General features: G+C 54.1%; 1 protein-coding gene across 1 annotated transcript; it reads left to right on the top strand.

Moving 5' to 3' along the window:
- The first annotated feature begins 7,883 nt into the window (after positions 1-7,883).
- EGR1 (early growth response 1) lies at positions 7,884-11,761 on the top strand. The gene is made up of 2 exons (XM_032336581.1): positions 7,884-8,480; positions 9,185-11,761. Exons 1-2 carry the CDS (start codon positions 8,174-8,176, stop codon positions 10,510-10,512), a joined length of 1,635 nt encoding a protein of 544 aa, XP_032192472.1. The 5' UTR covers positions 7,884-8,173; the 3' UTR covers positions 10,513-11,761.
- Positions 11,762-12,772: the final 1,011 nt, after the last annotated feature.

The raw sequence follows: 12,772 nt of genomic DNA, 5'->3' as shown, positions 1-12,772 counted from the left end.
GATCCCAGAGTCCTGGGCTCGAACCCCGCATCGGGCTCTCTGCTCTGTAGAAGCCTGCTTTTCCTTGGGCCTGCCACTCCCCCTGCTTGTGTTCCCTCTCTCTGTCAAATAAATAAATAAAAACCTTTTTTTAAAAAAGAAAAAGGAAAAAAAGACACTGAGTCCAATGTCAGCTTGAAGACTAGGTCGTCCTGCCAGGATGGTCCTCTCTGAGGCTTGACGAAGGGAAATCGAGTCCTAGAATTTCCAAAGACCCCTCCCTTTGCTCATCGGAACAGAAGTGCCACTTCAGCATGGAGCGCAAGGAACACTCCTCTGGGGACATTTCTGAGGATGAAGATTTATTTATTTATTTGAGAGAGCGCACTGGGGAGTGGGGGTGGGTGGAGCAGAGAGAGGATCTTCAAGCAGACTCCCCGCTGAACGGCTCAATGTGGGGCTCAGTCTCACAACCCTGAGATCATTACCTGAGCAGAAGCAAAGACTCAGCTGTGAGACTGACTGAGCCACCCAGGGGCCCGCATTCCGCAGGACAGGAGCTAACGCTTCCTACCTCTTATCTCCTCTTATCAGTATGATTATCTGGAGGGAAGCTCTTCTTCCTGGTTCTGTATTCCAGGTTCCTCTTCAGTCACTCATTTTAACTTCGCCCAAAACAGAGTTCCCGGAAGGGTGAAGTAAATAAGGGGCTGGTTAGATAAGGAAAAAGAGAAGACCCTTCCCTCCAGTCTCTCCAACTACCCTATTGCCACAGTACCGAGGGGAAAGGAAGCGCCTTTAGGCTGAGCAGCCTGTCAGTAAATTTGGGTGTCCAGTATTCTTGCTCTCTGCCACTGGCTGGGAGGCCCCTGAAGGGAGTGTGTGATAGCCAATACGGAGGCCTGCAGATCTCACCCTCTCTCCTGGACGACTGCATGGTTTCTTGGCTAGTCTCACACCGGCACTCCACACCCAGCCTCCAGCAGAATTGCCCATTGGCTCTCTGACTGCTCAGAAGAACTTCAGTGGATGGGAACCAGATAAGGGGCTCCCACAATCGCTGTGTGTTCCCCACGATAGCACATTTCACACTGTTGTGATTGCCTGTTTGTCTGTCTCCCCCAACAGACGTGAACTACAAAAGAGGGAGTCACCTTTTTACTTCTGTTTGTATCTTTAATGCCTAGAGGAGCAGATGTTTGATAAGTAACTGTTGAAATGACTTGTTCACAGGTCTCTCCGCCCTGTTCAACCTCACCCTTAGAGGGTAAAAGCTCTGTCCAGTCTGTCCCTGGGCCCCCAGAGAACCTGTGGTTCTTGGCATAAGGTGGGTTTCAGCCAGAGGTTCAGAAGCCAGACTATGTGGATTGAACTCTTGGCTCCCTGACTGCCCAGCTCGCTCACCTTAATCAAGTCACCCGCCCTCTCTGAGCCCCCTTCCTCATTAATGAAATGGGGGTGAGAATCGTACCTATTTCACAAGGCATTGTGAAGACCAATGCCTGTCCAGTTGTTCAGCACAGAGCCTGTGACATAGTCAATGTGTCTTGCGGGTGGGGTGGGGGTAGAGAATCCATTTAGAGATTAAGGAAAATCAGGAGAAATAAGCACCCACCACTGACTGCTGCGTCCTGGTGTTTTGGGGTGGGGGAGTGAAGCGAGTGCCACAGTGGGGTAACCCCGGGAGCTGCCCATCCCCGCCTTCCCTCCCCCTCCCACCAGGTCGGCAGAGTCCAAGCTCACCCACCATGAAGCTGAGCAGCCCCGGAGCTGGGCTGGGCGGTGGTGAGGGGCCAGAAATAACCACCGTTGCTATTCCTGCTTTTCTAGGCTGGATGGGAACGCTGCCTCTCTCATCTAAAGGCTGCTCTAGACTTCCTGCACATCAGTGGGCTCTTATGTAACGCTCCCCTCCCTCTGCCTGCCCAACGAGCTTCCAGAGATTTCTACAGCCAGCTTTGCTGCACACTCAGCTGGGGGTGGGGGAAGCAAAGAAGTCACCATAGGCCAGATTGTCCTCTAAGCCCAGGGTCCTGACAGCCCCAGGCCTGGGACAGGGGCCACACAGCACAGGGTAAAGGGACTGATGTCCAAGGACAGAAGCCTTTTCTAGCATCTGCTCATTAACTCTGGGGTGGAAAGGACCCAGAGAGCCCCACCGGAGTGTTCACCCACTCTCCGCCCTTAACAGATTCTCTGTGCCATCTCTCCAAATTACTATACCTCGGGGTTCTCCCCTTCAGGCCCAACCTGACAATGTCTGACACGTGATTCCTTAGGCAGACTCTAAGGACAGCAACCCAAACCCCAACTCTCTTGGGCAGATCCCCCAACCTTGGCCAAATCCTCCACGGTCTCTTCCTACAGCTCCTGGATCCCATCGGAGCATGCCAGGTCCCCTCTTCAGAGCCAGGGGCCCCCTCCGCCTTAGGCCTCAGCATCCCTCCATATCAGCCCTTCTCAGAACTTGTGCTTCTCCACCTGTCCTAGGACTCGGGGTTCTTCTCTGGCACCCAACTTCCCCATCTATAATAGGAGCGCATGAGATGGCTTCACACCTGAACACTCTGGGGTGATTTTTCATCTCCCCTGGTCCTTCTTCATGTCTCCAAGCGTTCTCTTCTGTCAGTTCACCTTTGGCCTTCCCCCACACCACTGCCAGACCTGGCCTCTTCAGGTTTTTCCTCGCCCTTCACAACCCTTCACAGGGTGGGAGCAGAGCTGCCCCCCGACCTACTGAAGGCCAGGCCCTCCATATTTCCGGCAGAACCCATCAGCTATCGGAAAGAGTGACAGGCACCCCATATAGAACTGAAGGGAGAGTCACTTCCTGAGCCCGAGGCTGGGCCACCACCGTGGCAAACCACGAACTGAGCAGCACATGTGGGTGCTGACGTAGTCCGGGGCTGGGGAGGAGGAAGTGGCAATGGAAAAAGGGGCTTGCTTTCCTCTGAGAGCGGCAGCCTGCTCAGCCATGGCTCAAGTTTCTGAGACATGATGGTTCCCACTGGCCTTCACTTAGAGCCTCAGCTGCTGTGGACAAGTTCCGTCCTGCTCTCGGACTCTGCCCCCTACTCCTCTTGTTTGCAAGAAAAGTCAGAGTGTAGAGGGCAGCTCAAACCTGCACACCCTCTGAAAGCATCTCCTCTTTCCCTGGACTTCTGGCACCAGTCACCCAGGGGGCCAGGTGTGAGTCCCAGCCTCACCCCTAATGCTTCTTTAAGTCCTGTAGATACCTGGGCCAGGCTGCAGGAGTGGTTCTGAGTCTTTCTTTCCCCCAACCTTCCTTAAAAGTCTTTCCCTTTAGGCTCCAGGCTGGTTGACCTCAAGGGTTGTTGGTCACAAGTTAGGTACTCAAACCCCCAAATGAGATTTGGCTCCTTGGGAGGGGTCTTTTTTCTCTGTCTCCTCCCCTTTCAGTGCCCCCAGTCAGAGCAAATGGGAATGTGCCATTGGCCAAAAGACGGACCATACTAGAATGGGGATAACCTAGATGCCTCCAGCCCTATCACGGAGAAGGCAGGCCTGAAGCATAACCCTATCCAGGGAGAAGCATCTCACGCCCTTCTTCTCACCGGTTTCCCTGTCGCTAAGGTCTGGGGGGTGTGTAGGGGCTTTGAGCCAGCTCCTCTCACTGTTTCTGTGGAAGCTGTCTTCCCAGGGCCACACAACCTTGAAGGCAGAGCAGGGCTGAGAAGGCCACCTCCTCCTCTGTAGGAGCTGTAGAGGGCAGAATGAGGGAGATGAGGGTGGGGGGATGCAGTTTGTCCCATCTCATAGCCCACACCTTAGCTGGAGGTCCTGGACTGATCAAGGCCTTTCCCCTCCTGAGGCCTTTGCCCAGTGGTCCCCTTTGCCTAGAACACCCTCCCCCTCCACCCTCCTCTCTGCAGAGTTGGTTTCCTGTCATCCTTCATGTCTCTGAATAAATGTCACCTCCTCTGAGAAGTCTTCCCTCACCTCTCCAGTATGTTATACTTACCATAATCTGAAATCATCCTTTTCAGTTATGTAGCTATTTAACTTGGATACAAGTAACCCAATGAATGGCAATTTCCAGGAGGGTAAAACTACATCTGCCTTTTTCAATGCAGAATCCCTAAGACTTAACACTACCTCAGATGTGAGCAGTGGCCAATTAACCTGTTTTTAAAAAAATGAATGTTTTACTCAACCTTACCCCCTACTGTGTCTCCCAATTAGAACCCTTTCTATCCCAGCCCATTTTTTCCAGACAGAGCACACAAGGACTGTCCTGGCCACCCTACTCTCAACCTTGACCTGCAACTGCCTCACTTCCTCACCACAAAGTTCTGTCCTTCTCATGCTCTCTTTCCTCCAAGATCTCTTCGTCATTTCTGCCCCTCTCCCTGGAAACTTTCCCTCCTCTTATCTTCTGTGTTCTTCAGCATAACTGACATTTGGTGGCTAAGGGCTTCCCATTCTTAATTCTCTTGCAACATGGAATGCAGTCTTCCTTCCACCCAAGTGTAAGTTCCTTAGGGGGCAGGGCTTCTGTAGGCCTTCCTGGGCCTTGCCCATAGAGTCTTCAGAAAAATTCTTGGTTGTTGTGGATGAAGGGTGTACTAATCAGAAACTGCTGGGTTGTGGGAACAGAAACTGAAATGAGCCTATTTTATTAAATCAAAAAGGGATGCATTGGCCTGCATAACTTAGAAGTCCAGATTGTATCAAAGACTCACTTTCTGCCTGTAGATACCTTCTGTTTCCCTCTGCATTGGCTTTGTTTTCAGGTAAGTCTTTCCAGTCCTCACGGCAAGATGGCCTCCAGGCTTGCCTTCTATTGGCTTAGTACCACTAGGGAGGGAACTTTTTCAAGAGTTCCAGAAAAAGTCCTGGAGGTGCTTCTCACTGGCCTGGTTTGGGTCATGTGTCCATCCTGACTCAACCACTGGAGCATCCTAGATGGATGGCTAGGTATGGGTGACATAACCACTCCTAGATCTGGGGTGGGGTTATCTACCTCCAACCGCATAGACTGGATTGGTTTCCCAAAGGAAATTACTAGCTAGGAGCTATTATGAAAAGAAAGGGGAATTGCTAGGGGCACTTGGGTGGCTCATTGGGTTAAGCCTCTGCCTTCAGCTCAGGTCATGATCTCAGGGTCCTGGGATGGAGCCCCACATCGGGCTCTCTGCTCAGCAGGGAGCCTGCTCCCCCATCTCTCTCTGCCTGCGCTGCCTACTTGTGATCTCTCTCTCTCTCTCTGTCAAATAAATAAATAAAATCTTAAAAAAAGGGGGGGGGGGAATTGCTATTGCATATGCAAAATAAAAGATGCAGACTATAAGGATTTCCAGTGTCCACCTTCATCAAGGACCTGAAGATACTGTAGGTCATCTTGCACATTAGAATCATAGGGGAATTGTTTTGCTCTGGCTGGGTTTGGGAGATGTGCGCTTGGGGTCTGGACAGCAGCCCAGGGACAGAAGGAAGATCCTAGGATGAGGAACTGACTCAGTTCTGGCACTCACAAGCTCAGAAAAATTGTGACTCAGTTGTTCTAAGGTTAAAACATTTTTCTTTTTCTTTTTTTTTTTTAGAGTTCCACAGGTGACTCTGTTATATCAGCAAGGTTGAAAAATTCTGCTCTGGGAAATGATGTTCTACTGCAGCAAGAAAGATTCAGATTAGCTCTTCAGGACAATGTTCCCTGTGTTAGAATTGGAATCTTTCTCCCTCTCTGTACAACTTTTCTGAAAAGGGTCACTGGAGTTTGCTCAGAGGCTGAAGATGGGTGGGTGAACTGTGGGTGACCCCAAGGGTCAAAAGCCCCTGAAAATAACAATAGCCACTATTTATTGAATGGCAACCGCAAGGCAGGCACTGTGCTTTGGGACTTTAGAGACTCAGTCCCTGTAAGTTTCAGTTTTTTCACAAACAATCCTTCCATGTGGGTATCATTAACATAAGCTCCATTTTACAGTTGAAGAGAGATTTGAAAAGCCTGGCCAAGGTACCCCACCAGGGAGTGGCAAAATGGGCATTGAGACACAAGACCATCTGATCCTGACTAGCAGGAGGCCTCAGAGAGGTGCATCACTCATGCCCCTTATGAAAAACAGGGGTAGAGGGTGGGAGTGGGCCCCCCAACCCCCTAGGTTTTGGGTTGGGGAACTCAGAGCACAGAGATAGGGTTCATTGCGGGATTCCTTAAATAGATTTTTATGAGAAAGTGTGTGTGTGTGTGTGTGTGTGTGTGTGTGTGTGTGTGTTTAAGAAATATAGGCGGATGAAGCCCCAGAGAGCTATGCCCCTCCTTCAATTAAACCCCCTGACTCCGACCTGTTTGGGTTCAGAGACCCCAGCCCCGCCCCCTTCTGTCCCGGTGTCCTCAGCACCCTCCTTTCACATACATACTTTCTGCTTTCTTTTTAAATTCAGAAAAACAGCACCTCCCCTGGATTCAGAGCTAGAGCAAGAACCTTCCTCTCTCGGAATCTCTATTTACTTTGGGGTGCGCACTTGAATGCTGGGGGTGGTAATGGCACCGAGAGGGCTTCCCCGTTCACGTCCGGCTCCCAGGAGACCTGCAGAAATCGTTCCCGCCTACTCCCCCCCCCCCCGACCCCCCTCCACCACCGCCCTTAGCCTGGCTCCGGGAGGGGAGTGTTATCCCGCCCAGAGTCTGGGCGCCTCGGCGGTGGCGGCTCCCCAGGGACTGCAGGGAGAGCCCAGGCTGCGGCGCCTGCTCAGTTCGTGTTCACTGCGTCTAAGGCTCCCCCTCCCTGGCTCCGAGCCCCACACAGGAGCAGGGAGGGGGAGCAGGAAGGCGGCGGAAGAGCCCACTCCGCCCAGGGCCCGGGGAACCGAGCTGAAGAGGGGACCTCCAGGGGGCAGCACCAGGCCGCTAAGCAGGTCCTCTCTAGGCCAGCGTAGGGGTCTCCAGACAGCCCATAGGGAAGCCCCCTTTTAAGACTGCCGCACTGCCCGCCCCACCTCCATTTGTTCTGGATAAAGGTGGGAAAGTCTCCAGCCACCACAAGGACCACCAGCTCCTGCCTGAGAAGCAGGTGGCCCACCACAACGCAAAGGGACGTTGGGGATGATCTAGCGATTATTTCCTATCCTCAGTTTCCCCAAAGACATCTGGAAAGCCATAGTATCATTGGTCAAGGCCGGAGGGTCAACGCTCCGCCTCTCCTGGGCGGCCTCTGCCCCGGCCAGCCCAGTCACTCCTCCCCTTAGCTCCCGCCCGGCTCCCACGGTCCCAGAGCTGGGCGGGAGGGCCCTGGATGACGGTGGCAGAACCCTTGCCCGACTCGCCCTCGCCCCCGCCCCTGGCCCGGGCTTCCCCAGTCCAGTCCTCGCCCGGGAGCCGCCTGAGCCGCGGTGCGCCTAGCTCTACGCGCCCCGAGACCTCCACCTGGGCGTCCCCAGCTCTTGCGCACGTTCGGGCTCCCAGCTTGGAACCAGGGAGGTGGGAGGGTGCCAGGGAGCAGCGAGCAACGACCCGGAAATGCCATATAAGGAGCAGGAAGGATCCCCCGCCGGAACAACCCTTATTTGGGCAGCACCTTATTTGGAACGGCCTGATATGGCCCGGCCGCTTCCGGCTCCGGGAGGAGGGAGGAAGGCGGAGGGAAGAGGCAGGGGTAACGCTGGGAACTCCGGAGCAGCCTGGGTCCAGGAGTCCTCAGCTGAGGCTTGGGTCCTAAGCTCTCTCGAGGCCTGGGCGCCCAGGGTGCGGGAGTCGCCTCGGGGGCCAGAGTGCTGGACGGCGGTGCCCACAGCTCTGGGATAGGGGGCTTCACGTCACTCCGGGTCCTCCCGGCCGGTCTTGCCATATTAGGGCTTCCTGCTTCCCATATATGGCCATGTACGTCACGACGGAGGCTGGCCCGTGGCGTTCCAGACCCTTCAAATAGAGGCGGATCCGGGGAGTCGCGAGAGATCCCAGCGCGCAGAACTTGGGGAGCCGCCGCCGCCAGCTACCGTCGCCGCCAGCTTCCGCCGCCGCAGGACCGGCCCCTGCCCCAGCCTCGGTAGCAGCGCAGCGTCCACACCGGCCGGCGGCGAGGGCGAGCCTGGAGGCCCCACCTGCTCTCGCCACAGTGTCCCCCGCGTCCCGCATGTGACCCGGCCAGGCCCCCCGAGAGTGTGTCCCCCGCAGCCACGGCTCCGGGCTGCGCCCGCCCGCCCCAACACCAGCTCTCCAGCCCGCCCGTCCGGGATGGCCGCAGCCAAGGCCGAGATGCAGCTGATGTCCCCGCTGCAGATCTCCGACCCGTTCGGCTCCTTTCCTCACTCGCCCACCATGGACAACTATCCCAAGCTGGAAGAGATGATGCTGCTGAGCAACGGGGCTCCCCAGTTCCTCGGTGCCGCCGGGGCCTCGGAGGGCAGCGGCGGTAACAGCAGCAGCAGCAGCAGCAGCGGGGGCGGTGGAGGTGGAGGGGGCGGCAGCAGCGGTAGCAGCAGCGGCGCCTTCAACCCTCAGGGGGAGGCGGGCGAGCAGCCCTACGAGCACCTGACCGCAGGTAAGCGGTGGCCTACGCCGAGGATTAGCCCCTTCGCCACCATCCTGGCGAGCAGTCCTTCCCCACCGCCTTGCAGCGCCCTCTTCACCGCAGCAGCAGTGTTCTGGACCTCAGGGATGCAAGTGGGATTTCCCTTCCCTTCCTCAGGGTCATGTGTTAGAGGGATGCCTGGGGACATCCACCCTCACCCTCACCCGCCTGGTCCCTAGCGGTGCGCAGAGGAGCTAGCTTCTGTTTTGGATGGAGAGCTCGGGATGCGTGGGTGGGTGGAGGGGGGAGGGCTTGTTTTGAAAAGCAGAGCTGCGCCCCCCCTTTCTCCAGACAGGCTTGCTTTGCCAGCCGCCTGTCCCCAAGGAAGGGCCGCGATCCGTGCCCAGGGATGTCCTGGCAGCTGGGGGTAGGGGGCGCGCACTAGCCGCGGCGGAAGGGGTGCTGGCGGGAATCCCTCCGTGGCGCAGCCGCTGCTGCGGAGCGCTGGGAGCTGCAGTGGAGGGGGATTCTCCGTATTTGCGTCAGCTGTTGTTCAAATGGGCTCTGCCGCTGGAGCGGGTCCAGGAACATTGCAATCTGCTGCTATCAATTATTAACCAGCTCAGGAGTCAATGGTAGCCAGCCCGACCTCTTGCCTGGCAGCTCGGGTCCTTCTCGTCCTCCAGTAATTGCTCTCCAGTAACCAGGCCTCCCCCTTCTCTCTCTCCTGCCAGAGTCTTTTCCTGATATCTCTCTGAATAACGAGAAGGTTCTGGTGGAGACAAGTTACCCCAGCCAAACCACCCGGCTGCCCCCCATCACTTATACTGGCCGCTTCTCTCTGGAGCCTGCACCCAACAGTGGCAACACCTTGTGGCCTGAGCCCCTCTTCAGCCTGGTCAGCGGCCTCGTGAGCATGACCAACCCACCGGCCACCTCATCTTCAGCACCATCTCCGGCAGCGTCCTCCTCCTCCTCTGCCTCTCAGAGCCCACCCCTGAGTTGTGCAGTCCAGTCCAGTGACAGCAGCCCCATTTACTCAGCGGCACCAACGTTCCCCACACCTAACACTGACATCTTCCCTGAGCCACAAAGCCAGGCCTTTCCCGGCTCTGCGGGCACCGCGCTCCAGTACCCGCCTCCTGCCTACCCTGCTGCCAAGGGTGGCTTCCAAGTCCCCATGATCCCTGACTATCTGTTTCCACAACAGCAGGGGGACCTGGGCCTGGGCACCCCAGACCAGAAGCCCTTCCAGGGCCTGGAGAGCCGTACCCAGCAGCCTTCACTCACTCCACTGTCTACCATCAAGGCCTTTGCCACACAGTCGGGCTCCCAGGACTTGAAGGCCCTCAACACCACCTACCAGTCCCAACTCATCAAACCCAGCCGCATGCGCAAGTACCCCAACCGGCCCAGCAAGACACCCCCTCATGAACGCCCGTATGCGTGCCCGGTGGAGTCCTGTGACCGCCGTTTCTCCCGCTCTGATGAGCTCACCCGCCACATTCGCATCCATACCGGCCAGAAGCCCTTCCAGTGTCGCATCTGCATGCGCAACTTTAGCCGCAGTGACCATCTCACCACCCACATCCGCACCCACACAGGCGAGAAGCCCTTCGCCTGCGACATCTGTGGGAGAAAGTTTGCCAGGAGCGATGAACGCAAGAGGCATACCAAGATCCACTTAAGGCAGAAGGACAAAAAAGCAGACAAAGGTGTTGTGGCCTCTTCTGCCGCCACCTCCCTCTCTTCTTACCCCTCCCAGGTGGCTACCTCCTACACATCCCCAGTTACTACCTCTTACCCATCCCCAGCCACCACCTCATATCCATCCCCTGTGCCCACCTCCTACTCCTCTCCTGGGTCCTCAACCTACCCATCCCCTGTGCACAGCGGCTTCCCCTCACCCTCAGTGGCCACCACATACTCCTCTGTTCCCCCTGCTTTCCCGGCTCAAGTCAGCAGCTTCCCTTCCTCAGCTGTCACCAACTCCTTCAGCGCCTCCACAGGGCTTTCGGACATGACGACAACCTTTTCTCCCAGGACAATTGAAATTTGCTAAAGGGAAAGGGGAAAGAAGGGAAAGGGGAGAAAAAGAAACACAAGAGACTTAACCTTAACGGCCAGGAGGAGGAGATGGCCACAGGAGGGGGTTCCTCTTAAGTGAAACGGAGGTTCTCAGAGCCAAATCCTCCCCCTCTACTCCACCCCAAGGTTGGCGTGGAAGGTCTGTTGGCCTGCAGTCCTTTCTGCCCACTTGTCCTGCCCACTTGTCCTTTCTCCCCAATTCCTACGCCCTTTGACTTCAGCTGCCTGAAACAGCCATGTCCAAGTTCTTCACCTCTATCCAAAGAACTTGATTTGCATGGATTTTGGATATATCATTTCAGTATCATCTCCATCGTATGCCTGACCCCCTGCTCCCTTCAATGCTAGAAAATCAAGTTGGCAAAAATGGGGTTGGGGCCTCTCAGAGCCCAGCCCTGCATCCTTGTACAGTGTCTGTGCCATGGATTTTGTTTTTCTTGGGGTACTCTTGATGTGAAGATAATTTGCATATTCTATTGTATTATTTGGAGTTAGGTCCTCACTTTGGGGGGCGGGGGGAAGAAAAGCCAAGCAAACCAACGGTGATCCTTTATTTTGTGATGATGCTGTGACGATTAAGTTTGAAGCTTTTTTTGAAACAGCAGTCCTTGGTATTAATCAGAGCATGTGTCAGAGTGACGTTCCATTAACCTTTTTGTAAATATTGCCCGACTGTACTCTCACATGTGACAAAATATGGTTTGGTTTTTCTTCCTTTTTTTGAAAGTGTTCCTTCCTTTTCGTCCTTTTGGTTTAAAAAGTTTCACGTCTTGGTGCCTTTTGTGTGATGCGCCTTGCTGACAGCCTGACATGTGCAATTGTGAGGGATGTGCTTACCTCTAGCCTTAAGGGGGGCAGGGAGTGATGATTCGGGGGAGGCTTTGGGAGCAAAATAAGAAAGAGGGCTGAGCTAAGCCTCGGTCTTCCAGAATGTAAGAAAACAAAATCTAAAACAAAATCTGAACTCTCAAAAGTCTATTTTTTTAACTGAAGATGTAAATTTATAAATATATTCAGGAGTTGGAATGTTGTAGTTACCTACTGAGTAGGCGGCGATTTTTGTATGTTATGAACATGCAGTTCATTATTTTGTGGTTTTATTTTACTTTGTACTTGTGTTTGCTTAAACAAAGTGACTGGCTTATAAACACATTGAATGCGCTTTATTGCCCATGGGATATGTGGTGTATATCCTTCAGAAAAATTAAAAGGAAAATAAAATAGCTGCGGTTGGGTGCGTGTTTCCTGGGCTGGGGTGGGAGCCCTTTTGCTTTTTTTTTTTTTTTTTTTTTTTTTTAATTTATTTATTGAGCGAAGAAGAAGAGAGAGTGTGGGGGGAGGGGCAGGGAAAGAGTTTTTAAGATTTTATTTATTTATTTGACAGAGACTCAGTGAGAGGAAGTTCAAGGGGGGTGGGTAATAAGAAAGGGAGAAGCAGGCTTCCCGCTGAGCGGAGCCCGATGCGATGCCACAATGCCGGGCTCAGGGCCCCAGGTTAATGACTGAGCCACCCAGGCACCCCAGGGAAGGTGAGTCTTAAGCAGAGCCCCCTGGGAGGCTCCACATGGGGCTGGAGCCAGGGTTTGAGTTGGGGCTCTGTCTCACCATGGGAGAACAGGACCTAAGCTGAAATGGACAGTCAGTCGCTTTGCCAACTGTGCCCACAGGACCCAACTTTTTCCATCTTTATTGAAGGCTTTGAAGGGCTTTTACTGAGAAAGGGAAATTCCTTTTTTTTTTTAAGTTTATTTATTTTTTAAATTTTGTTCATTTATTTGACAGAGAGACCACAAGGAGGCAGAGAGGCAGGCAGAGAGAGAAGGAGAAGCAGGCTCCCCACCGAGCAGAGAGCCTGATGCGGGGCTCTATCCCAGGACCCTGAGACCATGACCTGAGCTGAAGGCAGAGGCTTAACCCACTGAGCCACCCAGGTGCTCCTTAAATTTATTTTTTAAGATCTTATTTTTAAGTAATCTCTGTACCCAATATGGGACTTGAACTCACAGCCAGAAGATCCAAGAGTCACATGCTCTACTGACAGAGCCAACCAGGCACCCCCATTCAGAGTCCTGCCTGCTGTGTGTCACTTGAGTGAATTCTTTGAGAACTGTGTCTGGGTCTCTTCTTGATACTGGGCTTCAGTCAGGGTGGATTGCAGCCTTATCTCCGTTAATTAAAGCTAAAGAAGGCCAGAGGCAGAAGTGGAACAGGAATGCCCAGGGGCTGTGGCTATT

This window comes from Mustela erminea, chromosome 3 (genome assembly GCF_009829155.1).
Source record: "Mustela erminea isolate mMusErm1 chromosome 3, mMusErm1.Pri, whole genome shotgun sequence".
Taxonomy (NCBI): domain Eukaryota; kingdom Metazoa; phylum Chordata; class Mammalia; order Carnivora; family Mustelidae; genus Mustela; species Mustela erminea.
This window is presented reverse-complemented; position numbering and strand designations above follow the sequence as displayed.